At 53.3% G+C, this 24,431-nt stretch overlaps 7 protein-coding genes across 10 annotated transcripts; 3 read left to right on the top strand and 4 right to left on the bottom strand.

The window, feature by feature from the left end:
* Positions 1 to 661: 661 nt before the first annotated feature.
* Positions 662 to 1,856, bottom strand: PV09_07268 (uncharacterized protein; the record flags this gene model as incomplete). Its single annotated transcript, XM_016361017.1, has 2 exons — positions 662 to 1,228; positions 1,281 to 1,856. 2 exons carry the CDS (start codon positions 1,854 to 1,856, stop codon positions 662 to 664), a joined length of 1,143 nt encoding a protein of 380 aa, XP_016211093.1.
* Positions 1,857 to 4,523: 2,667 nt separating this feature from the next.
* Positions 4,524 to 5,207, top strand: PV09_07267 (uncharacterized protein). The gene is made up of 2 exons (XM_016361016.1): positions 4,524 to 4,614; positions 4,761 to 5,207. The coding sequence occupies exons 1-2, from the start codon at positions 4,543 to 4,545 to the stop codon at positions 5,013 to 5,015; spliced, it is 327 nt and encodes a 108-aa protein (XP_016211092.1). The 5' UTR covers positions 4,524 to 4,542; the 3' UTR covers positions 5,016 to 5,207.
* PV09_07266 (uncharacterized protein) lies at positions 5,141 to 8,473 on the bottom strand. The gene is made up of 5 exons (XM_016361015.1): positions 8,229 to 8,473; positions 8,046 to 8,169; positions 6,808 to 7,972; positions 5,632 to 6,753; positions 5,141 to 5,556 (listed from the first exon to the last, which is right to left on the bottom strand). Exons 1-5 carry the CDS (start codon positions 8,236 to 8,238, stop codon positions 5,458 to 5,460), a joined length of 2,520 nt encoding a protein of 839 aa, XP_016211091.1. The 5' UTR covers positions 8,239 to 8,473; the 3' UTR covers positions 5,141 to 5,457.
* Positions 8,474 to 8,832: 359 nt separating this feature from the next.
* PV09_07265 (uncharacterized protein) lies at positions 8,833 to 11,233 on the top strand. The gene is made up of 3 exons (XM_016361014.1): positions 8,833 to 9,353; positions 9,415 to 10,864; positions 10,916 to 11,233. Exons 1-3 carry the CDS (start codon positions 9,187 to 9,189, stop codon positions 10,982 to 10,984), a joined length of 1,686 nt encoding a protein of 561 aa, XP_016211090.1. The 5' UTR covers positions 8,833 to 9,186; the 3' UTR covers positions 10,985 to 11,233.
* Positions 11,234 to 12,909: 1,676 nt separating this feature from the next.
* PV09_07264 (uncharacterized protein) lies at positions 12,910 to 16,460 on the top strand. Its single transcript, XM_016361013.1, has 5 exons — positions 12,910 to 13,160; positions 13,223 to 14,051; positions 14,103 to 14,723; positions 14,779 to 15,160; positions 15,212 to 16,460. The coding sequence occupies exons 1-5, from the start codon at positions 12,944 to 12,946 to the stop codon at positions 16,337 to 16,339; spliced, it is 3,177 nt and encodes a 1,058-aa protein (XP_016211089.1). The 5' UTR covers positions 12,910 to 12,943; the 3' UTR covers positions 16,340 to 16,460.
* Positions 16,461 to 17,439: 979 nt separating this feature from the next.
* Positions 17,440 to 20,187, bottom strand: PV09_07263 (uncharacterized protein). The gene is made up of 2 exons (XM_016361012.1): positions 19,955 to 20,187; positions 17,440 to 19,822 (listed from the first exon to the last, which is right to left on the bottom strand). Exon 2 carries the CDS (start codon positions 19,740 to 19,742, stop codon positions 18,471 to 18,473), a length of 1,272 nt encoding a protein of 423 aa, XP_016211088.1. The 5' UTR covers positions 19,743 to 19,822; positions 19,955 to 20,187; the 3' UTR covers positions 17,440 to 18,470.
* Positions 20,188 to 20,212: 25 nt separating this feature from the next.
* On the bottom strand, positions 20,213 to 24,303 carry PV09_07262. 4 transcript variants are annotated; one of them, XM_016361008.1, is made up of 6 exons: positions 24,171 to 24,303; positions 23,712 to 24,091; positions 23,475 to 23,647; positions 22,263 to 23,425; positions 22,040 to 22,165; positions 20,213 to 21,964 (listed from the first exon to the last, which is right to left on the bottom strand). In XM_016361008.1, the coding sequence occupies exons 1-6, from the start codon at positions 24,252 to 24,254 to the stop codon at positions 21,926 to 21,928; spliced, it is 1,965 nt and encodes a 654-aa protein (XP_016211084.1). In that variant the 5' UTR covers positions 24,255 to 24,303; the 3' UTR covers positions 20,213 to 21,925. The 4 variants fall into 4 exon arrangements, with proteins under 4 accessions (XP_016211084.1, XP_016211086.1, XP_016211085.1 ...); XM_016361010.1 differs by having other exon boundaries at positions 23,475 to 24,091; XM_016361009.1 differs by having other exon boundaries at positions 22,040 to 23,425.
* Between the last annotated feature and the right edge of the window lie 128 nt (positions 24,304 to 24,431).

Genomic DNA, 24,431 nt, shown 5'->3' with positions numbered 1-24,431 from the left:
GCCACGCAGGTCTTCCTGAAAACGGTGAGTGTCTGCCGCGTTGTCAATCGAGCTCGTACACACGTCTTCTAAGCGGTGCTTTACGAGCGCAGCCGGCGTCCGGTAAGTAGCCCAAAACGGATATGCCATAATCCCTCAGCCTCGTGAAAAACTGTCATCCGGAAACCAGCATTCCCCATTTGTACACGGTTTCACGACTGAAACAGGATGTAGCAAATAAAAGAAGTGCTTAAGTAAGCGAGCACTGCCTTTGTTTCGAGCTATCCATAGACTCTTGTCATATGCGCGAGAATAAAACGTCAACTTGGTGGTGCTCACACGTATCTGACAGTCAGACGCAGCATATTTGCCTTCTACAGGCGTTGATTAGACGATCAAGAACGTTTAGCAATGCCATCAAAGACCTCGTGATAGTTTCTTCCTAGCTACGATCTTCAGAAGCTGTGAAGTGCCTCGTGATGAAAATTCCCCAGCTGCGATCTGCCGCTGCACAAGCATGTTGCCGCCGGCTTATCAGGGCTATGTACAAAGTGACAGTCCGCTTACTACTTTCTGAAGGATGGAGGCAAGACGAGGCACAGATGATCGCCCTCCAACCTTGTGGTGATGCTCGCATCGCCAGGCACATAAACCGACGATTGGCCGGCGTTGTCTATGGACTTCAAGCTGAAACAGAAATCCGAGGTACAGATCTATGGATAAACTTTGCGCACAGATTCAAGATCTGAGATGATTTTCTTAAAGACGAGTATCTTTTGGGAGCAGGTGCCTTTGTGGCAACGGCGTTACCCCACTCTTGCCTTGGTTGTCCATGCGATCGGGTTCTGCCATGGCTATTCTGCTCCGTGCGTGGGAAGAGTAACAGATTTGGCGTGGAGTGCGCTTTGCGCAAGCTGCCTAGGCCACGGCTTTTGGATTTCTTGGTCGGCCGTCGAGCAACGTATCCCGGATCTTTGGGTGGTGGTGTTGGTGGACAATTGATGTCTCTTGCACCTTCTCGCGGCTTGCTGAAGTGCATTCGCGGGTCCGCCTGCAACCGAGCAATTCTTTGCTCCAGAGATGGCGAAGGCCATGTTTGACTCGGTCGCACAAATGGCTGGTCTTCTAATTCAGGAGAATAGTAACCTTGACTGGGTGGATTCCAGCGGTCGGCGAAATTTGACGCCGTGTCAACAGACCATGACGGCTGATGCGATGGAGGACTGCTGATGGTAGACGACCTGTTGACCTAACATAGTCTGTTAGTCTGAGACAACGATGCGTTGAGTACTTCTTCTCACTCGTTGAACAGTCATGATCTGAGCAGTAGCTGCTTCAAAGGGCGACAATGGCGACAGAAGTGGAGAGACAGGTTCGTGTGAATTATACGCAGCAGAAAAACCTGCAGCATAAGAGGTCCTTAGGGAACTCTCGTCGAAAGGTTCCGATCCTGGCATAGAGCCGACAGATATCAGCAAGCCTGCAGTGTTGGTGCTTGCAACTGAGGATCGCCGTTGCGACCTCTCCCTCCTCGGGGTCTGGGCGCCCTCGAGCAGTACGGGATAATTAGGTACACTCGATATTCGATTGTTCAAGTGAACGTATTGTTCCGTGTGTCGTATGTCCTCCAAATTTGTTACCGTGCCAGTCACAATGGGCGGAGTTGATCTTCCCTGCTCCGAGTCTGACGTAGGCAGTGAATGATCTTGTGAAGCACCATGTTGAACCACAAAGCCGCCAATCTCTCGTCTGGAGACGCTCCGCACTTGCACATAGCTAGGTGGAGGACTTGACTGTGGTAGCACCGGATCGCCAAAATTTGGAGGTCCATTAAGTCGAGCGCCAACGACGGTGGAATTGCTTCGCGAAGTCGACATTGTGTCCCCTTCCCCAACTGGTACCCAGCTGTTTCTATCAATCCTCCTCCGAAATCGTGGTAGAAAGCCCTGCATGTTTTGATTGCTCTTCGAGCGATAATAGGCGCGGGGGGGGGGGACGCGTATTTGGAGCTAGTCAGCTGGCGGTGATGCTATAAAAAGCTCATAGATGCCCTATGTCAGATACAATGAATGTAGAGAGCGGAAGCGAACGCTTTGAGTCGAGCATATGAAGAAGCTTGGAGCCGTCTGAGGAATGGACGAGGCGCGAATTAGTATTGCTTATGAGATTGCGGTCAATTCGCCTCCGATATCCGTTTCAGTTCCGGGCCCAGGATTGTAACACTGGCCTGGCAAGTGGCGCACTGAAATTCCCAGAGTCCAGGCAACCAGAGATTATCGCCCAAGAACAATGGACTGTTATTGAAACCTGCCTCGTGATCGTCAAGATTCTGCAAGATGGTTTCGTTTCAATGGGACTTCAAGGCCGGAACGAATTGTTGCCTCCCCGTCACCGAGAGCTGAAGTCCAGGGACGTAGAAGCGGTGCAGATGCGGGCGACTCATCAATCCTCCCTTATCGCACATTCACCGAATGTGGCTTTTCGAAAGTGTCTTGATCCAGGGGACATGATTGTGGCATGTTAGAGCACAGTTTCGCCTTCTTACGGCCCACATAGCTGATCTCGTGTGATCAGTCTCGCGAAGGAGCCAGGATCCTGGCGGGTTGGAAGCCATGAACTTTGCATGTTGGTGTAGAGGGGGGAAAAACGACGCGGGATCCACTTGCGTCCTGACTCGCGGGCGTGCTAAAAACAGCATATGCACCGTCTTATTCAGATCGATGCACAATTTTATGTCATTTATCCCACATCATGCCGTCTTGGGCTCGCCTCCGATCTGCTACCCCAGCATCCGTTACATCTGTCCGCACCTGTAACGCAGGCCGTAGCGCGTTCGCTGCTACGCTGTTGCCAATGTTCTGTATTCCTTGCGTAACCGACCAGGTCCTCTGAACGTCTTTCTCAAACAAGCGCCTATTTTCATCCTTCGAATATGAGGAGCACGCGCATACTCGTTTCTGCAGAGCGCGTTGTCTGAACTTGGCCTTCAAAGCCGTCGAAACAGCATCGCGATGTGACTGGGCTCATTCCTAATCCTTGCTCCTCGTAGAAAAGTTGTCTCGACTGCAACATTAAGAGCGCCGATCCTTAGAGAGTTCGTCATCACACAAGGGTCTCCTTGAGCCCACCTGTTCGGGTTTTTGTTAACATATCAACACCAATTAGGAGGTAGTTAATGTTTGATGCCTCAACTTTCATCTCTCTTGTCCGGCGTTCTCAGGGTCCAAGCTGTGTATTCGCAATGATTTGCTTCATGGAAAGACGTGTTACGTGTGAATACCTCTGGTAATTTTATGCTTCAGCACGGGCTTCGAACTACGTCTAGGAAAGGTTGGCAAGTGCTTGAAAGCGAAGAATTCAGTGATGCCGCAGCAGCGAACATCGCTCTGCTAAAGCAACTGCTAAAGCAGACAATGGGTCTGGTCTCTACCTCAGACTAAACTGGCCAGACATGAGCCGATCGCAGAATGTGAGGTGACGCGAGGCGTTTTTACAGAACGGCGAGGAATTTCAGATCTGGTTTCGCTAACCGTCTTGATTTGCATTATGTAGCAGCTGTCAATCGCTGGATGCAAATTCATTCTTCGCTGAACCCGCGCCTTCACGGGGATGAGCCATCGAAACATGAGAAGCTAAGACGCCAGCGCCTGTGAACTGCAAACGCATGGAAACTGCCATCTTTGTCTACCAAGTGAAAATCCACCAGCACCACAGCGCTTAAAGAGGGCCGAGCGAATGCTATCAGGCGCACTGGGTCCCCTTCACCGCTAGGCGGTAGACGAGGACGATGGTAAAGGTGGTTCAAGAACAGCATCATCGCGAGATCGTCGAGCCTGGTCGACAATAAAGCCGCAATCGCACAGACTACCGTCTCACCACGTATCGCGAGAGAAAAGACCTCGAGTGACGAATCGAAGGCTCTCCGAGTCCATCACGATTCCCGCGAGCGCGCGGAGCCACAACAGGAACAGGTGAGATGTGCCAGAGTGCGGATTCGTAGCACGTGCTGCGTTCGACCTTTTTTGGCTCGTGATTGTGCGAGGCCGACTCAACAAACCCTCGGCAAAGTACCAAAGCTGGCACGCACTGAAACTCGACGTTCAGGATCTCCAGGGTCTTTCCCACTGCCAAAGGCGCTCAGCCTGCTCCAAATGGTATGTTTGACCGGCTACTGCCGGCCTTCTGACTCCACCACCAGAGACCTCATTTAAATGCTCCTGACTCCAAGCACTTGATTTGCGGGGTCTATCGATACCATGGAGGGGCATTGGTTACCTGTCGTCCAGTGCTCCGCTGTGTAGAAAGGGCATTTTTCCTCTAGAGGCTATGATACGTGGTGTGTCTCAACATGATCTGCTACTGCTTGCGGACATGTGCAGATGAAAAACGAGGAAGAGTCAGCGGAGCAAAGATCGTTCCTCTCGCGCAACCCCAAGATTCGTAGTGCGACCGGGGTAAGAAGCTCCTAGCTTGCATGCGTACCTAGGCGCGCTGCTCGTGTATAAAACGACTTCGTCGGCCCCTGAGAATCAGTTCACCGTTGACACCCACACTCCAGCAAACATGTCTCTCGATCCAAACTCTCTTGTCTACGTCGTAGCTCAGCTCAAGGTTGCTCCGGGCAAGCTTGACGAGGTAGGTGAGGCTGAGCTGAAGCCTATTCACCTCACCACTTTAGCACCCTTCTCTATTGTATCGCATGTGAACTCTACAGTGCAACTCCTTCAACTTCCGTCCAGCTCAAAACGATGAATCACTAGCTGACAGAGGAGTTTCCATAGGTCCTCGGCGGATTCACCGAAATGGCCAGCAAGGTCGAAGCTGGTGAGCCGGGCTGCTTGTCTTACCAATACTTCTACAACGAAAAGGATGGCGAACTCGCCGTCTTCGAGATTTACAAGGACATGGCTGCAGTCGAGGCACATCGCAACTCTGAACATTTCAAGGAGGCGACAGGCGCTCGCTCCGAGGGCCTATTCACAGAGCCCCCCAAGTTTTCCATCCTCCAGCGCAAGGGCGGGTTTCGACGCTTTTGAAAAGCTACAAGATCTCGCGGAGGATCTGAGAAAGCATCTGATGCGAACGTTGAGCCATTAGCTGTCAAGATCATCACGAGCAAAGAGAATGAAGATCATCGAAAAAAATCAAAAGAAAAAACATATAACAAGGGAAAAACAGTCTTGAGAAGCTTTTACGTGGAAATGTCACATGCTCCGTTGTAACTCTCGCTATGCTCTTTGGTTCGCGGCTTTCATGTCAGACATCGTTTGCTTTTGCAAGTGAAAAATGAACGCGGCGAAATGCTACGCGGTTGCCCGTTCAAAAATCCTCGTCTCTCTTTCCTGTCCGAGTCGTCGCCATTTGCTCGTGCCCACGTGCGGAAATGTGCTAGATTCGAGCAGAGTGGAGGTTGGTGTGACCAAAATCTACCATCGCGGCCTGTATATTTTACGTGTGCATATGTAACATGTGTCTGTCTCACGCTTGCTCTGACCAATCGAATTGCTCCTGAATCGTTGGACCTCCACCGTTCGAGTAACTTAACCGCAATCGCAATCGCAATTTGGCGGGTGGGGGCTGGAATTGGACGGGTTAGTTATTCGTCATCAATTCGGTGCAAGTATTCAGTAGGTAAAGTAAACTATGACCTACCCCATTGACACTTGAGACCCTCATCTGCTGGGTTGCCGTTGCGCCTGGTCCCAGTTCGCTCGAGCTGATTGCCTGAAGTTGCAACTTCTGACTCTTTGGCACGGCTGCCTGTAAAGTCAAAGCGCCTACATGTGTGGACCCGGAGTTCATAAACCGTGCCATCACCTGGACTGTACCTGCATCTCTCCGAGTTTGGAAGCTGATTTGGAGACCGTTCTTGTTGTAGGCTTCTTGCCCCGGAAGTCCTTGTTGAGGGGCCGGAGAAGATATCGATTGCGCCGAAAGGGGCGAAGCCATGCCATTCATGCTGCCGCCAAAAAGGTCTTGCGTGGGTGCGGGACTGGCTGTGGCGGATGGTGTGGACGTGTTAAATAAGTCCATAATGTTGGCCACATTGGATTGCTGTACCGGAGGCGAGCTCGTTTGTGGAAGAGGTGACGATGCACCGCCTAGGATATCTGCGAGCAGATCTGCATTGTTCTGAGCACCATTCAGCCCCGCCGGTGGCTCGCTCGAGTCTCCCATCAGATCAAGCAGAATATCCTGCTCGGTAACCTGGCTGGGTTTCTTCTTTGAAGGTCCCTTCTTTTTGGCTGGCGTCGCCTCGCCCAACACCCGTTGCTCTTCCCTAATCTCTGGAGGAGGCATTTTTTCAAGAACGCCCCGTCTAACCTGATCGTAGCTGAAAAGGTTGCTGTACTCAACAGCGCGCTGTTGGATTTCCACATCCAGATTCGTCTGGTACGTCATCAGCAAGCGTCTCAATTTCTCGATTTGAGCTGGTTCCGAAAGACGGGTGCTCAGTTTCATCGCGGCAGTGACAATGTATTGGGTGACGACCTGTCCCGAGTAACCGCTTTGGAGTATGGTGGTGAATAAATCCACAATATCAGCTTCTTTGACTTCCTTGACTAGCTCTTCCTCTTCATAACTGCCACCTCGGAGCAATGCGTCGCCGTACTCGCCTATGACCCATGCTCCAGCCAGAGTGAGGCCTTCTTGGGTGATGTCTTCTTTCAGCGCTGCATACAACTTCTGTGCCGCGTAAGTCTGTAGCTCGGGAGTTGTGGCGATGAGACGAATAAAAGAGGAGAGGATCTGTTCCTTGACGTATGCACCGGCCTGTGCCAACGTCAGCGATTAAAAGTCCGTCTTGACTTCCCACATTGTGCTTACCAGCTTAAGGACGCGCAGCATGGTGTCAATATGCCACCTCTTGTTAGGTGCGTACCGATCTGCCGCAATGCCAATCTGTGTTGTCATGACAGGCTTGAACTCGTTGTCCGCAACCTCCAAGAATGACAAGAGTTCGCGTATCAAGACTCGCACATTGCTCTCGTTGATCAAAGTAAAACTTAAATCCAAAGCTCTTCTCCTAATACTAATGTCCGGGTCCCGCAAACAGTCCAAAATGGTGTTTCTATGTCTCTGCACGGCCTGAGGTTCGACCGCTACGACTTTGATCAGTGTGTTGAGTGCAACATACCGGATGTTGTTGTCTTTGTTCGACAGGAACTTGCCGAGGATGTTAACACCAAGCACACGAAGGCCGGAATCTGCTTCGATGTCAAGAATTGTGAGTACGGCTTCGTACAGGATGCTGTTGCCCACATTCTTGGACGAGTCTGTGTTGGTGGCGACCTGGGCGAGAATATCATTGATCTGTTCGCTAACCTCGGTGTCGTTGCGGCCTAGCACACGCAACAACCGCAGAATCTTGACTTGCAAGAAAGGGTCCGTGATTCCTGTTACATCGTGTTCAGGAGCATATCCCGAGCTCGCCAGCTGCTTCAGAACCTTGACTAAAGAAGGCACAAGTGGCTTAAACATGTCAACCACGCCTTCTTCTCCACCCTCTGCTTCATCCGCTTCGCACAAGCTGATGACCAACGTAACGCCACATAGCAACACGCCATGGTTGCGATCGCTCAGCAGCATCTTGGCCTTTTCCAAGAAATGCTCTTGCAGATCCGGAACCTTGCGGCATATGCGCATGGCACATAGTGCCGCCTTGCGTCGGATATACGGGTTTGAAGAGGATATGATCTGTTCGACTTCGGGAAAGAGGTCTCGCGACATTTCGACGGAGGCAATGTTGCCTAGCGTTACGAGTGCCAGTCCCACAATGTATTGGTTCGAGTGGTTGAGGTCGTTTTTGAGCGAGTTGGTGACTAGAGTGAGCACCTCCTGGTTTTCATCGAGCAGCAACATGGTGCCTAGGTAGCCCAGCCGCTTGTCTGCGAAGCGCGGCGAGGCGAGGAGCTTCAGACATTCGATCTGGCCAAAGTGGGTGCGCTCTCCCAAGGTGAAAAGATACAGGAGCTTTGCAACATTGTTTCGTCTACAACCGACCCCGTTCAGTCAGCACTCATACTTCTGACTCACGGACAGATGGGTGGTAGCTTCGATCATACCGAACGTTGGAGTCATGGCTCTCTTCCCTGAAGCTGGCTCGTATGGCCGCGCTCTCCTTTTGCACGACCGCCCGCTCGTCCGCTATCGTCTTGGCTGCGCGCACATTGCGGATGAACTGCTTGACTGCGCACGCCGTCGTCAGTAATCAATGCCGCCAAGTCGGACAGTGCTTGTGTGCATACGGGATGTCATATTCACTCCGTCATGGGCGGGGGGGCCCTATTTGTTGCTATATTCGAGCCCGGATTGTAAGTGGAAGTGTGGCCAAACGGAAGCGCGCAAGGACGATTTTACGAGTGTCGTCTAAGCAAAAAGAGCATCTTGCGTCAATCCAGGCACACGGTTTTATCCAGAGGGCGTCCCGGAGGGTTTGGGCGTTTGGATGGCGTTCAGGTCTTACTGTGTTCCGAAAGCTGTGAAATGTCGCTACGTCTTGGCGCGAGCACTGGAGTGGACATGCACGGACCCTGACTCCGGCCCTGACATCAAGAAGCTTTGGTGCCTTCTTGCCTTCTTGCCTGACTTCCCAGACCGCGGTCACTGGTGCATGGCCGACATGCTCTCTGCGCCAGCATGTGCAGTTGGTCATGCTTCGACCTACAGTGTGCTGGGACGACATGTTGTGGCAAGATATGTCTGGTCGCGGGGTGTTTGACGATTTATGTCTTCGTTTGGGCCAAGAGAGGTGGCTACGGCTCGTCCTTTTCAAGGCACAAGGAGATGGCACGCGTATTGACGCCTTGTTTCCCTCTTCACAGCACGATCCACTCCTCTTCATCATCTGTACCTTAACTCACATTCTATCCACAGCATTGCTTCAAAGATTCTTCTTTTCTCGTCCACAGCTCATCCGGTTCCATCAATTCTGAGATTCGCGGGCTCAGGCGGTAGTCTGATTGCCCCCAGTCATACACAAAGTAAACACTTGGCATGTTGCGTTGTTGCTGATCATCAGCCCCTTTCGTCATTCGCCCGAACTGTATACCAAGCGAATCTGCTCCTTGCCTGTGAAGACAAAGCGCTGTGTCCTTTGTCAAGGCCTGCTCGTTCGCTGTGTCCCCTACCCGGGATTTCGATGTTAGATGACGTTAGGCAACGCGCAGATACTTCCATTGCAACGAGTGAGGGAAAGCAATCGTGATGGACGATCCGCCAGATATCCGCGACCAAGCTTCGGCAACGGCAACTGAATTCGCCCAACCCAGACCGCGAAGACCAGTAAGAGGATCTCCTTTGGTGAACGCTGAGAATGCGTCTGGTCTGGCGCCGCCCGACGCCGGACCTACCAGCGCCTCGGGTGCATCAAGGTACGAATCTCAATTTTCTGGTCAGGATTTGTTCCAACCGGTCTGACGAGAGACATCGCAGTGGGACGTCCACCCCCATTCCACCGGATGCGCCGCCATCTGTGCAAGCGACATCATCCGCGAGGAAGCAGATCCGGGCGGAGCGCAAGCAGCACCGCATCTTTCCGTCCATCGAGTATGCGGCTCGCGTCTCACACTTCGACCCGGACAGCGACTATCGCGATTTCCGCGGCTTCTTTGTGCTCTTTTGGATCGGCCTTGCCATCATGGTCATCACCACGATGCTGCGTAATTGGAAAGAAACCGGAAGTCTGTTCAACATCAGCCAGCTGGATTTGTTCACCGAGAACATATGGGAGTTGGCTCTCAGCGACCTGCTGATGGCGAGCAGCATCATGCTGAGCTTGCCATTGCACAAGTTGTACGCTAACTCGACGGGTATGTTGCGGTGGAGCAAAGGAGGGATCGCGGTGCAAAGTTTGTTCCAGGCTGCATGGTTGTCATACTGGGTTAGCTGGCCCTTTGTCAGAACGTGGACGTGGACTGCCCAGGTGTTTTTCACGCTGCATCTCCTCGCTCTATTTATGAAGATGCACTCGTATGCGTTTTACAACGGCCATCTGTCAGAGACGAAGCGTCGCCTTAGCGAGCTCGACAGGCCAGCTGGCAAGTCGCGAGCAGCAGCACGTCGGTATCCCAATCCACATAAGCGTCTCTCCGTCATCCAGGCCGAAAATCAGAACAGCAAAACCGAATCAAACGGCAATGGAGAAGCACTAGGCCGGCTTCGAGAGGATCTGGCTCGCGAGCTCACCTCGCCCTTAGGACATGTCACATATCCACAGAACCTGACCCTCGTCAACTTCGTCGACTTCCTCTTCTGTCCCACACTTTGCTACGAGCTGGAATACCCGCGCACCCCTAGACGCCGTTACGACGAGCTTTTCTACAAGACTCTCGCCGTGTTCGGATGCATCTTCCTCCTCACCGTAACGAGCGAGGAATTTATAATTCCTGTGCTCAGCGAGGCCTCCGCCCGCATGCATGCAATAGGTCTCGCCGGCTCATCCGAAAAGCTCATGGAGCAGCTCCTCATCTTGGCTGAAACGACGAGCAGATTGCTCTTCCCCTTCATGCTGTCCTTCCTCCTGGTCTTCTTGGTCATCTTCGAGTATCTCCTCGGCGCTTTCGCCGAGATCACCTGTTTCGCCGACCGTCATTTTTACGCCGACTGGTGGAACAGTTGCGACTGGCTTGAGTTTTCGCGGGAGTGGAACATCCCCGTTCACCACTTCTTCAGGAGGCACGTGTACAGCGCAAGCCGTGGTGCGAACTTGAGCAGGCCTGTTGCAACGCTCATCACATTCTTTGTGAGCGCGTTGGCACACGAATTGGTCATGGGATGCATCACGAAGAAGTTGCGTGGTTACGGATTCTTTGCAATGATGCTCCAGATGCCCCTCGTAATGATGCAGAGGACGAAATGGATGAGAGGCAAACCACTGTTGAATGTGAGTTCAAACTTTCCGCTGTATCTATGTTGGTGCTGATTGGAGCCGCAGAATATTTTGTTCTGGTGCAGCATGATTTTGGGCTTGGCCATGATGTGTGCGCTATACGTGCTGGTGTAGATCCTAGCGACGGCCAGGTTGGATTTGAACGCAGACAACGTCATCTTCATGGTCCTTGGCAGTTGACCATTATTTTCCTTCCAGTGTCAAATGGTAGGAATCTGAGTGCTTGTTCATAGTGTATTTTGAGCTACTTTTCATCCACGTCCAGCAGCGCAGGTCGTGAAAGATAGACCATCATAATGTGAAAGAGGGTGTTGTGCCACCTGTCGGATTACAGCGCCGACTCCGAGCGAGGACCGCAATGATGGGACAAGTTCGCCTTTAGCCGTGAATGCCACGGTCGGAAAAGTAAATCTTATTGGCAGTCACGGTTCTTCCTTAACCACAAGCTATCATCGTGAACGTCTCCTACCGACTGCCGCATCCTAATTCGGCAAATTCTCTTCGAATGGTCTTCGGCTGACAATCTTTTCGTGTTTGCAGCGGACATGTGGCCAGACGAAACTGTGCACTGGAAAAAATGGCATGAGCTCATGCACGGTTATAATTAAGATGACCAGAATCTGGTTTACTTATATACTATCTTTTTCAGTAAGGGGAAAGGGGGCAGAGAAAGAGACGTGCTGATGGCATCGATTGTATTCAAAGTATTTTTGCTTCTTCTTTGTTGTTTAATGGTTTCGAACGTGCTTGAGCGGCAGAAGAGTTAAGAGGAACTGAGATGATTAATCTATCAGATCGAATGCCGCTAGCATTTTAGTCGCAATGGGAACGACCTGTTGAGCCTGAACAAGACACTAGGGGTATTTTCATAAACAGTTTATGACCAGAAAATCTCTTCATGCAAGTTCATAGTTCGTCATGAGCTCTTGGATGCTGTTATGAAGCCATAGTGCGCGAGCCGTGCTCGGTATCTTTTGACGGAACGTGCGAAAAAGAAGAATCTATGAGCAACTCATATCAAAACTGCAAGGTTGACTTAATTCTCTCTTGATTGAAATCGTCGTCGTATGTTCATGAAGGCCATGAGCCCTGATAAAGCACAGTGTTCTTCGGTGGCCACTTTTTGCACATTTTTCGAGACAGATCGGTGAGGTCAGTCGCTACAGGTCGTGAGTGGCCAGCTCTACACAGACGTTCGCACGGCTGTGAAAGGCGAATGTAGAAGGCATTGACTTGATGGCCGTACAGTCTGTTGTGCACCAGGCTGTTCTTTGGGTCTGCAGTCCTCAATCTTTGCCGCGGGTCATCACAAGGAACTGAACGAACTATTCCTATGCGTAAGAAGCGCTTTCCAGTAGCTTTGCCTTTTTGTTTTATTTTATTAATTTTTTTTTTTCAATTTCTCCTTTGAAAGTGCCTTACCCGCACGCTGCCAACTCTGCGCTCAGGTGGAGAGCGGCCTCTTGAACCTAAGCGAGGAGAGGGGTGTCCGTCGTTTTGAGCCGCAGCGCTAGCAGATCTTGCACGCTTCGGCAGGAGATCGCTCTGTATGCAATGACGGCATTCGCCAAACACGGCCACAAGCGCAGATGCGAAGCGACCTTGCGGGACGCCTCTGCAGCGAGACGGCTCATGGCTGTCATGGCCGTTCCGTCGCCAGTGGCCTATCATGGGCCCTTGATAGTGCGGCCGGTAGCGGCAGACGAGCAGGGTTCAAGGCTGGACAAAGGCACCGGGCAGCTGAAGGCAAAGAGACGAGCCCGACGGGTTTGCGAGCCCTCGAAGACGGGCTTCTCGTTGGCGCTCCGATAGAGCGCGCGAGGCGGTCAACGACGCTGTCGAAGAGGTGTCGGGCCAGTTTGTGAGACGCCGTGCGGCAGCGGCGAAGAAAACACAGCGCGACGCCCATCGGGGTTCGGACTTAACCCGCCTGCGGGATCGTCGCCGCGCTCTCCTAGATCTGTTGCGGCATAGTCTCGACGGGCTGCCTCTGTTCGCCTTCTCGAATTCCCCTCCTGGCTGGACTCCTCCTGCTCTCCCAATTCCAAAGACTCGTCATTCTCCTCGCGGAACATGGAAGGAGTTGTGCCTGAGAACCCCAGTCAAGACGAAGGCCAGCAACCGGACAACGCCCCCCAAGACGCTCTTGACGACGTTGTTGCGCGCAGCAGCGCCCACCCCACTCCGCACGACAGCCCTGCTTTGTCACCGGTAGCGGAAGATGCTGAGGGCAGCCAGAAGCCGCCAGCCCCGTTGCAGAAGCGCAGGAGAGTGACGCGCGCATGCGACGGTGAGTCCATTGCCATTGCTTGCCGTTGCGTGCCGTCGACGCCGTACTTATCGTCTGCGCAGAGTGCCGAAGGAAAAAGATTAAATGTGACGGCAAGCAGCCATGCACCCATTGCACCGTGTACGGATACGAATGCACCTACGACCAGCCTTCGAATCGACGTCGCAACACCGCGCCTCAGTACATTGAGGCCCTTGAGAAGCAACTGGCGCGCGCAAATGCTATTCTCAAGACCGTGCTGCCCGGCGCTGACCTGAACGACCCGACGCTCGAGGCCAAACTCCAGCAGGGCCTGTTGGTGGTATCCCCAACCGTTGCCTCTCCGCCAAGCAACACTTTCGCCAGTCCGTGTCCTGAACAGAATGGCTTGGCAGAGATACCGACCGACGCGCAGCTCGAGTCCATGGTCCGCTCTACTGGCCAACTTGACTTGGACGAGCAAGGCCACCTGGAGTACCATGGGCATTCCTCTGGCCTGAGCTTCGTCAAAAGGATGCGAGAGCAGCTTGGAGACATGATGGGTCCGGAGGGCCGGGCCACGCCGTTTGTGAAGACCAACCGTCCGCTTTCTCAAGTTTTCGACTCGCCACGGTCTGCCACGGACTCTCCGTGGGACAGCGGCCTGGAGCTACCGTCGAAGGAAGAGGCGCGTGCCCTGTGCGAAAATGCCATTGAAGACGCTGGCGGATTGCTACGCGTGGTGCACTATCCGAGCTTCATGAAGCAGCTCGACGACGTGTACGAGATCTCCAGTGAGCATTACAGCAACGAGGAGAACGTGTTTTTACCGTTGCTATATTCGGTCCTTGCCCTTGGGACCTTGTTTGCTAGGGACGATCAAGGGGAGCAAGAGCTGGACAAGAAGGGCTACGAGTCGGCAATTGCCGAAGGGTAAGCGTCCGGGTAACTACTCTGTGCTAGGGCTGCGCTGACTACAAACAGGTTCAAGTACTTTCGTCTGGCTAGATCGATGATGGACATAGCCGACTGTCGAGATCTGCGCCAAGTCCAAGCGCTGGTCTACATGATCCTGTTCCTGCAGGCTTCCGCCAAGTTGTCAACGTGCTATGCCTACATAGGCGTCGCACTTCGCTCTGCCGTCCGCATGGGTTTGCATCGATCATTTTCAGATGCTTGCTTCAGCCCGATCGAAGCTGAGACACGGAAGCGACTGTTCTGGGTGATACAGCGCATGGACACCTACGTCGGTGCTTTGCTAGGATTGCCCCATTCTTTGAGCGAAGATGAAATCGATCAAGATTTGCCACTTGAAGTCGACGATCAGTACATCACCGAACAGGGCATACAACCTCAACCGCAAGGTCAAATAGCTCTCATGGCTGCTTCAAATGCACATGTGAAGCTGGTGCAGATACTTGACAAGATTGTCAAGTACGTATATCCATTAAAGGCTGCCGGAACGAATTCGCAGGGAGAGCCAATGAAATCGTACAGTGTCAGTTACGCTAAGATACTTGAGATCGAGAGAGATTTGAAGAATTGGCAGGACGAGCTGCCTATGGGTCTCAAGCCGGGCGGAGACGCCCCAGTGCGGATAATGAGGTAACCACTCATTCCACGTCATTTTGTCAATTTTTGTCGTTCTAACTTGTGGTAGAGTACAACATCTTCTCCGAATGGGTTACGCTCATGCCCAAATGATGCTCTATCGCCCCTTCCTTCATTACGTGTCGCATACATGCAAGTCTAGAGTCGTCGATAAACGCTCATACGCATGCGCGGCAGCGTGTGTAAGTGTGTCGCGAAACATTGTTCACATTGCTTGCGAGATGAGACGCAAAGGTTTATTGGCTGGTGCTTACTGGTTCACAATGTATACGACATTCTTCGCTATCCTTTCCCTGGTGTTCTACGCCCTTGAGAATCCAGATAACGATGCAAGTCAGGACGTCTTGCGAGTGGCAACCGAAGGCAAGGAGACGCTGCAAAAGCTTGCCAAGCGCAGCATGGCAGCCGACCGCTGCTCTGCGACATTACAGGTATGTACTCCATCCACATTTGACTGTGTCGCCGTCTCTGAGTGAGTGTAGGCCTTGTTCGAACAGCTTCCCGATCGCATGCGACGATCTCGCACCAGCTCAACTGCGGTCAAGAAGCGCAAACAGGACGCAGCATCATATGGCTCTGCTTTTGATGGAGCAATGCATAATGGAAACACGCCGGAAGGCCTAACGCCTTCAAGGGCAAACACATTTCCTCACGTACGATCTAAAAGCGTGGATAGAAAAGCTAGCGCCCAAGGAGGCTTGCCGCGCTCTGAAACTATAGGGTTTCCGAATTCAAGTACAACTAATTTCTACGACCTACTCCATTCGAACGCCGCCGATGGAGTTCCAACGCCACCATTAGCAACTGGATTTTCGCAACGTCATGAGTCATTTCCAGCATCCCCGCCCGTAGGCAACGACAAAAATTTTCCGCTGACAGACATATCCGCCGTCATGTTTCCGTCTGCCGACCCGGTAGAATACCCCAATCAGAGCTCGTCGACCGGACAGTCGTATGAGAATATCCTGAAGAGCCTTGCGACAGACCCGTCCTTTCCATTCCCCACCACTCTGAACGAGCTCAAGATGCAGCGAGCCGCCGGATCGGGCATGTTCATCCCCCCAAGCTCAACATTCATGTTCGACGACGGGGATCCGAGCGAGCAAAGCCAGATGTACGACAACGACGTGCAGCTGCTCGGCCCCATGCCGGCGTACATGATGCAAGGCTCGTCATTCGCGCAGCAGAACGGCGCCAACGGCAGCCCCGGCGGCGTCCACACCCCGTCCAACTTCACGTCCAACTTCCTGAGCCAGTCGGGAAGCCAGTTATTCGAACAGGGAGCACAGCACGGCGTCGCCACCGTCAACCTGGACAATCTGCTGACGGGCGAGGAGTGGGGCAACTTCCAGCAGAACTCGGGCTACGCAGCGGCCATGTCGCAGACGTTCGCGCCTCACTCGCTGCCCTTGAAGGGGCTCGCGGAGGGCCACCACAACAACCACCAGCAACGGCAGCAGCCAGCGAGCGTGCCGCCGTCAAATGCAAGCACCGATCTGAACTCGGCCCGGACCAGCTCCGATTTCAACGACCGCGCCCAGTTCGTGAAGAACGTGTCTTTCGAGGAGCTCAACCCGGGCGTTTTAGGCTGGAACTTGGGCAACTTCTGAGCCGCGCGCCCTCGATGATGTTAATGATGATGACAGCAACGACGTGAAAGGGGATAGCCCAGTTACAAAGCCCTCTTCTTTTCTTCTTTTTCTTCTTCTTCTTCTTTTTTTTTTTTTTTTTGCATGGCCTCTGCATTTAATGACCTCTCCCCTGCACTGGAGGGGGCTTTGTGTTTTCTTCACGGGACTTTGGTTTCTGTCTTCCGGCTTCCACGTCATGAACGAAATTAAAGAGGGGCGCACGCTTCAGTGGGGGATATCCAAAGAGAGTAAAAAAAAAAATGAAACGGAACAGTACCTCCTTTGGACAAACAATCGTCGATACCCGCTTCACCTTTTTTTTTCTTTTTTTTTTTCAAGTTGTTCAACCTCACTTTCGAGAGGTGTACAATCCGGTCTGCGGGATAACATCTAGGACATTTCGAGACGAGGGCAAATCCCCGCAAGGAACGAGGGGGGTAGGCGTTTTGGGGAGGCCGGGGCAGGGCAGGGCGGCGTTTGAAAGGAAAACACATTGGATTTTTGTGCCAAAAAGGCAGATTCGCGCATGACTTGACCAACCTTCATCAGAGCCGTTTTCGAGGCGAACCTAGCAAACGATACGTTGCGAGTCAAAAAAGAAAATAGAAGAAACTAAGAGAGAGAATGCGTCCTCTTGCATGTGCCGGGAACTCCGCCCACTTTCTATATCAACCAAAAATATAAAAAGGGAAGAAGTCCTTGTGTAGCATCTCATTGTGTTGATGCGAAGTTGAGTCGCACTTTGGCGAAGGAGCGGGGCATCTCCTGGCGCGCTACCAAATTCGAGGCCGTGGGACCTTTTCTCTCGTTTGTTTTTTTTTATTTTGTGTTGGCTGGGCGTTCCGCATGAGCATTTTGTGGAAAGCATAGCAGAGGGCGAGAGAGGCATGAGATGCCCCTTCTTGAGAGGGTCGTCGAAAGTAAAGAACACATCTGAGGCAATATTTGTACGCAAAGGGCGGGGGGACAATGCTTAGGGAGACATTTGTAAACAAAAACCCAATGTCACTTTTTTTTTGCAAAATACACACGACGAATGGAAACAAGAGAAAAAAAAATTACACATGGCACGATGAGTTTTGCATCAAAAGGTGTCTTCTCCGCTCAGGCACGTTACGCCTTCTTCGCGCAGAGGAGCTATTTTCGGGTCTTTCTCAATCTTCATCCAAATCAGGGTGAATAGGCATCTTAGGCTAGATACAATTCAAAGTGGCGGTTTGACTCTTGCCTTGATGACATCCTGTCCATCCTCGGTCAGTAGATCGATATAAAACACGAATACAACTCGTGGTTCCTTTGCTCGATATTTTCAGACCACGGTAGACATGATTCCCTTTGATGCTCATGAGCAGAAAAGCGCCGTAAAGAGGGTTGGCCAGTGGTATCCGTCTCTCTTTGGTTTGGTTTACATGACCGATTTCTCGTATGATTGCCTTTCTTTTCCTCTCTTCTCTCGTACACTGCCGTCCAGTCCATGTTTATCTTGGTTGCTTCCTAGCTATTCCTTCCGTCCAAGCTGAGCGGAAAAGACTGGAGGTTGTTTTCTAAGGAAAAAAGAAAGAAAGAAGAATGAATGATGTATGTTTGTAGAAGAGACGTGTCAACCCTCGTGGCGCGATGGTATAATGCAAGGTAGCAACCAGAGCGTCATTCGATCCCGTTGTAAGTCAGCACTTGACAGAAGGGCGGGAAAGATGATATCTGCCGGCTACTGCCGTGATGGCTCATATATACGAAGTGAAAATGTGTTGCTTGCTGATCTAAAAGCGTGGGGGTATGTGATTTTGCAGCCGGTTCATTTCAAAGGCGACAAAATAAGTTGCGGGTATTCTGGCGTGCACGACGGTCCGTCGCGGGCAAGGTTCAAGGTATGTTCCAGTAATGACAGTGGTGAAATGTTGTAAGTTGCGTACGTCGAAATAACGTGATCCTGACCCGTAAAACGTTCGTGTAAGTCAAGACGGTAAGAGGTCGAAATAAAAAAGTCGTCAAGCGTCGTCCGCCAGTCGTCGATCGTTAACGTTGAGTGTCTGGAAATTGTGGGCCTCCAGGAAGGTGATCGACAGGTGAACGTGATTGTCGAAGATCAGAGAGTGGGGTGGGGTATAAATTACATGCTGGATCCCATGGCCAGCAGCGCGGCAATGGCATCTTGCTCTTGCGCGTTCACAGTCTGAACGTCTTCCTTATTAAAAGTGGTGTTATGTTTAAATCCAGAAGAAGCAATGCGAGAAGCGGAAGAAGAGTACTTGGGCGGCACGATACCACCAGGATAGCTGATGCCGCCGCGGGAGGTGTGTGCAAATGAAGACGAGCGGCGTTGATTGGGGGCGGCTTTCATGATTGAAGGCCTCATTCGAGACGTGGACAGGTAATTGTAGTCGATGCGGGCTCCACTTCGGGCGGTGGAACCGCGACGAAGGGCCTGAGGGCCGATACTAGCCCAGTCTTCCTCGTCGGTCACGTCGTCCGGGTTGTCTGAGATGGGCATGTCTTCTGGAGCAGCATGGCTGGATGCCGTGTCGTCCTCCCGGCCATCCAGAGACATCTTGTCCGCCTCGTGCTCGGCCATGTTCATGTCGTCCATCTCTTCGTCTCGAGATGAAATGATCGAATCACCGGTCCAGCTTGTGCCCGAGTAGATGTCCCGTCGGTCGACGCGATTTTGGGGAGCCGGGATCTGCAGTCCGCCCGCGTTGGAGGCCGCGTACGACCCGACAACGCTCGATGGCGGAGAGACGGCGAGCTGGCTGTCCATGCCCGACGACGGCACCTGTCCCTCTCGGGGTGGCTGGCCACGGACGCGCGCGTCCCAGCGGCCCCAGCCAACCTTCTCGAACAGCACGTCGCCGTCGACGCCACCGCCACCGCGACTCTCCAGCGCGGCGACGACGATCCTCCGAGCTTTCGCGGGAGGGATGCGCGCGAAACCGGGCACGGTTTGCGTCAGATGGCCCAACACGTGCCTTATGGCCATGGGCCCGTTGGCGAGTAGGAAGTCGGGAAGGTGATCCCTGGCCAGCATGGTAGGCGTGATGGCGCCTGCCGAGTCCAGGCCAGACAACGCGGCGCTGGACAGCGCCTGCGGATGGCCGAGCGTGGAGCGCTCGTGGTCGACAGCGTCCTGCAGATCCAGGTCCGAGTCGACCTGCTGCTGGTTCGGCGCGTGGTGAGAAGGGGAGCGGACCTTGTGAGGGGGCAGGGTTGGAGATATGGAGTTTGGAGGCGTCGGCAGCATGCCGTGATGGTTGGAGGAGGTTTGGAGAGCATTACTAGAGCCGTGATGGCCGGCATCACGGGGCTTGGGTATATCGACCGAGGCCGACTGGGTCGCGAAGGCGACGGCGATGTTGGAGATTGGCTTGTTGGACATGGAGGCCATGGTCTCGCGATATGTGTGTGCACGCGCGCGTGTGTGTGTATGCGGGCTTCGTACGTCGTTGTCTGCGTGGCAAGACGTATCTATGTGGTTGAGAACGGGTGAGTCAGATGCGCGATGATGACAACAGCGAGGACGGAACGGGAGCGTGTTGCGACAGACGGTACGAGCGAAGACAAGGCGACAGAACGAAGAAGCGTGTGAGGGCCACGTACAAGCAAGCGAAGGAAAAGCGGAAATTAAATGAGCAAGAAGCAGAAGTAGTGGTGTTGGCAAGGGTAGATTGGGTATTTGGTGGGAACAGTAACAGTCAACAGTGGATTTGCGTTTAAGTTTGGATGGAGATGGAAGCAGAGCGGAAAGAGGATGGGAAGGGGGGATATGGGGCAGGGCGAAGGGAAGGGCGAGGGCCGCGAATGTGACTGCGTCGGCGCCGCTGATTGGGGGGGTTTGGGGGGGTTTGGGGGTTGGGGAGTGCCTGGGCGGAGGGCCAGGTTAGGGGGGTCCGGGTGTGCAGCGCTGGGCGGTCGGCGTATGACGGGGCCCGCCATCGTAGTTGCTGCACGCACTCACGCTCGTCCACTCACTCTCTCGCACTCACACACACGCACGCTCACGTACTCGTGCACTCGCTGGCTCACGCAAGAAAAAAAGACCCGTAGAAGAGACTCAGCCCAACACAAACGAAAAGCCACGGCTGCGCTGCCTGTCTCGCCCGGATCGAGGTTGCTTCCGGCACGAGAAGCGCGCGATGACGTAGATCCGGCAGCGCGCTCAACAGCACATTTCAAGAGTGCACGTACATCCTGTGCGCTGTGGATCGTGGCACAATAAGAATAATGCGGCCAAGGTGCTTTTCTCGCTGGCTTCCATGGTGCGGCGGACTTTGACAGTCGCACCGTCGCAGTCGATTGTCTTGTCGTGTTGACAGACAAGAACAGGACGGCTGTGAGCTGCTCCGTTCGCCCAAAGGTTAGTGGGCATGGCAGCCCCGATCCAGCGGTGGCCTTGACCCAAGCATGCTGGAGACCGGGCGCAACTGCACTCTGCTGTGTCCACTCTCTGTAACTCCCAACCTGTCCTGTCGAACCAAAATTGCCATCACGCAAGCGTGTGCGTCGCCGTCATGCCTCTTGCTGCTGGCCGCCACTGTCGCTGCCCACTGTGGACCACCTGGCTGTTGGGCTGGCGCATGGCTGCTCCAGGCCATCCCCCCGCTGCGTCCTCCAAGTGACGACGGGCCCAGATGCGCACGCCTTGAACCGGAACAGAGATAACGATAATAACGACAGTATTCACTCGACTGTTTTGTCCATTCCCATCGCCACATGCTCACTCGCGACATGTCCGCCTGCCGCTCGTCATCGTCATCGTCGTGTCCGTGATTCAAGACACCCTCCTCGTCACAGCTTCGTCACCCCGACCGGGCGGTGCCATGAGGTTCTCTCTTGACGCTTTTGTACGGCCCTTTGATCTGATGGCCTGATGCTCGGCTGCTGGCTCCGGAAAGACCATGCTGGCGTGATACGTTGCTGCACAACGCTTTCCGTAGCGTCACTGCTGACGATGCGCGAAGCCGGACCAGTGCTTGCGCTCGTGTCCTTATCTTCCGCCGTCTGCCAATAATCTCCACGCCGGGCCTATCACCAGCAGCCCACGAACCACGAGCGTGCAAACCAGCGTTGGCGCGGGATTTCTCGCATCAACCTCGTCTCCCCGCTTGCGCCATATCGCGGTCCCCGATCGCGGAGCCCTACCATCTCACCTGCGCACTGAGCCCGCGTACCACACACAATCATCGCCCCATGACACCTCCCGCACATGGCGTTTTGGTACGCGAGAAGATTCGGCAAGCTTGTCCAGCTGACGTTTCGAATTCCTCTACTACTACTACGCCGCTGTCTGTCCCCGTTCATCACCTGCTTCGAAGAGACTTGGCCTCTCTTCCGCATCCGGAAACGCTCGCCTAAGCCTACAGAGACGGCGCTGTCTCAGCCATAGCATCGCTCTTGCCTTGCCTACGTTCACCTTTGCACCTGCTTTATCGTGCCTCTGGACAGGCGCACGCGGGGTGAAACGCGCATCCTCACCACGAATGCACGGAAATGTTCATGATCATGAAAATAACAAAAAAAAAACCTTCTCGATGCCTACGTCGCCGACTCGCTTTGTCTTGCGTTCCAATCTCATCGTCCGTTGGGCTGCAGGATATACGTGCGGACTGCCTGTGCAAGAAGAGGGCTTGGTCAGCTGGCCTGCTGGATTTTTGGCACCTTGATCATGCCGCAAAGTACACCTACCGACTTGATAACGCTCATCTGTTGAACGGTGCGAACGTATACCATTCGGTACTGCTCCAAGTTGCGGTTGACCACGTCGCGCCAGTCCGTCGTGCCGTCGCAGATTGCTTTCATCTGCAGCTCCATCTGTGCAACCCCCTCATCATTAGCGCCTGCGCAAAGTAGGCGAGGTGTTGACTGCAACCTGGTAAACGGGCTCGCGTTCGAGCGCTGTGTCACGTACCTCTTTTCTGAGAAACGGCTTGCTAAGGCTGGTATCGAAGTTCAGATTTTCGTAGCCTTGAATGAGTGCTACGCCTAGTGTCGTTGGAATAAATTCCTGAACCGAACTTCCCCCCGCGCCACGCCCTGCTCGACTTGGTCGGGTCGCTGCTGCGGGCCGATCTTCGTCGTCTTCGTCGTCGCCATCGTCGTGATTCAACGCAGCTCCCGAACGGGGGCGAGTTTGGACGTATTCTCTCTCTTTGATCTTTGCAATGTGTTCGGCCATTGTCGCGTCCGTGCCGATCCCATTAGCATCCATCAGAGCGATTAATTCAGGCTCGGTTAAATAGTTTGGAGGGCGCGTCTTTCCTTCCGTCATCTTCGCCTCTGTGGGCACAAATGTCTCGCCGTCGGTGAAGACGGGCAACTGCTTGCTGCTCTCCCATTTGTCATACGGGTATACATCTAGGTAGTTGCGCTGTATGACCATCAACCCGTTCGCGTGGAAAAACTCGGCGCCGTACAGGATCTCAACGGTAGTCATCTCGCCTTTCGCATCTTCCGAGCAGCATGCTAGGAAACGTCGCACCACAAACTCATACACCTTACGTTCGTCCACATTGAGCACGCTGTCTGCGGCGTGAACGACCGGATGAATTGGTGGATGAGCACGGTCATTGTTACGTCCTTCTCTAGGCCACTGGAAGCCACCGTTTGAAAGATTAGTGGCAAATGTACCCCATCTGCTATCTTGTTCCTGCTTCTGCACCAGTGCTTTGAGGTTCATTCCACGATCGAACTGATCCGTCTCCGTTCTAGGATAGCTAATAAACCCTTTCGTATATAGGTCTTCAGCAATCTTCATGACGCGTTGACTGTCCATGCGTAGGAAGCGGGAGCCCATCTTCTGTAGTTCGACGGTTGTCAGCGGCAAGGGACGCCATTTGCTGGTCGGACGCTTTTGCATCCTGACGACCTTTGCCGTCTTTGATTGCAGGCATCTCTCATACAGGATCGTGGTCATCATGCGATCGAAGAGATGGACGCGCCGCCAGTTGAAGTTGACCCTCACACCATCCTTTTGATGACTGACTTTGATGCTCCAGAATGGCTCGGGGACAAAATTGCGAACGCGAAAATAGCGATCGACTACGAAGCCCAAAGTTGGGAACTGGCACGAGCCTGGCGAGATCAGTCCACGACATCGTCGTAGCGAGAGTCTAAGACCCACCATAGCTGATCACCTTGAGCTCCTGTACTGGCTGAATCATCTGCTTGAGGTTCAAAGTCAGACATCTGGTGAAGGCTGCACCGATGCGGAGGTCAATCTCGATGCGGGCAGCAACAGCATTTGCCTGCTTCTCATCCAAGTCGACCGGATGTTGGGCGGCATGAACCACATGACTTTTGGGGGGGTGAGAGAAAAACATCAGCGTACGATCCCATGGCAAAGAGTCTTGCGTCTTACGCTCTTTCAATGTTGCTGAAATGTGCCCGTTTGACCTGCAATCGTCGGTTGGCTTCGAAGGCCACGTCTCGAATCTCGGCGCCTATGTTCTCGCCCTCGCGGTCGCAGTCGGTCCAGATGAACAAGACGTCCGCGGTCCTCGCATGACGCTTGATGTTGTCTGCTATGACCTTCTTATCGTCTGCGATCGACTTCTCTATCGGTGCCTCGAACAACTCCAAGGGGTCAAACGCGGACCACTGCTTGTACCGGGCCGGGAAGTCCTGGCTGACCAAATGGCCGGCAACGCTTGTAAAGGTGACGCTGCTCTGGCCCCACGGCGGTCCGAACGTGTAGTCGAAGACGTAGTTTTTCAAGTACGGGTTTCCTCGAACATTTTGCTGCAGGCGACGTCAGCACAAAGTTTGCAATGCCTCTTCCCTCTTCCCCCTCTCTCTTGCTCGTTTCAGGGCGATTTACCGCAGGCACTCTTCCGCCGCCCAGGTGATTTGCTACAGCTTTCGCTATCGACGGCTTTTCCGCCACGCAGAGAATTCGTACCATCTGCGCGTGATCATTCTGCTTTGTGCAGTTTTTGCATCCGCCCGACGCGTTTCCGCGGTGGGCGCGAGAGTAGCCCGCCGGCACGTGCAAGCTGCGAAGGTGAGGGTACACTTAAACGTAATAAAAGCACCCCGAGACTGGTGTAAACAATCGATGACGACGACGAATTTTGACGCT

Source organism: Verruconis gallopava (genome assembly GCF_000836295.1).
Source record: "Verruconis gallopava strain CBS 43764 unplaced genomic scaffold supercont1.28, whole genome shotgun sequence".
Lineage (NCBI taxonomy): Eukaryota > Fungi > Ascomycota > Dothideomycetes > Venturiales > Sympoventuriaceae > Verruconis > Verruconis gallopava.
This window is presented reverse-complemented; position numbering and strand designations above follow the sequence as displayed.

Bases quoted from the DNA above. Each gene is read 5' to 3' on its own strand.
- PV09_07267 (XM_016361016.1), top strand. From the start codon at position 4,543: ATGTCTCTCGATCCAAACTCTCTTGTCTACGTCGTAGCTCAGCTCAAG. The intron at 4,615-4,760 runs GTAGGTGAGGCT...GAGTTTCCATAG, and splicing joins CTCCGGGCAAGCTTGACGAG to GTCCTCGGCGGATTCACCGA.
- PV09_07266 (XM_016361015.1), bottom strand. The intron at 7,973-8,045 runs GTATGATCGAAG...GGTCGGTTGTAG, and splicing joins AGCCATGACTCCAACGTTCG to ACGAAACAATGTTGCAAAGC. The intron at 6,754-6,807 runs GTAAGCACAATG...ACGTTGGCACAG, and splicing joins TGCTGCGCGTCCTTAAGCTG to GCCGGTGCATACGTCAAGGA.
- PV09_07265 (XM_016361014.1), top strand. From the start codon at position 9,187: ATGGACGATCCGCCAGATATCCGCGACCAAGCTTCGGCAACGGCAACT. The intron at 9,354-9,414 runs GTACGAATCTCA...GAGACATCGCAG, and splicing joins AGCGCCTCGGGTGCATCAAG to TGGGACGTCCACCCCCATTC. The intron at 10,865-10,915 runs GTGAGTTCAAAC...TTGGAGCCGCAG, and splicing joins GAGGCAAACCACTGTTGAAT to AATATTTTGTTCTGGTGCAG.
- PV09_07264 (XM_016361013.1), top strand. From the start codon at position 12,944: ATGGAAGGAGTTGTGCCTGAGAACCCCAGTCAAGACGAAGGCCAGCAA. The intron at 14,052-14,102 runs GTAAGCGTCCGG...GACTACAAACAG, and splicing joins GAGTCGGCAATTGCCGAAGG to GTTCAAGTACTTTCGTCTGG. The intron at 14,724-14,778 runs GTAACCACTCAT...AACTTGTGGTAG, and splicing joins GCCCCAGTGCGGATAATGAG to AGTACAACATCTTCTCCGAA.
- PV09_07263 (XM_016361012.1), bottom strand. From the start codon at position 19,742: ATGGCCTCCATGTCCAACAAGCCAATCTCCAACATCGCCGTCGCCTTC.
- PV09_07262 (XM_016361008.1), bottom strand. From the start codon at position 24,254: ATGGTACGAATTCTCTGCGTGGCGGAAAAGCCGTCGATAGCGAAAGCT. The intron at 24,092-24,170 runs GTAAATCGCCCT...CGTCGCCTGCAG, and splicing joins GCGGCGGAAGAGTGCCTGCG to CAAAATGTTCGAGGAAACCC. The intron at 21,965-22,039 runs GTAGGTGTACTT...CTTCTTGCACAG, and splicing joins AGATGAGCGTTATCAAGTCG to GCAGTCCGCACGTATATCCT.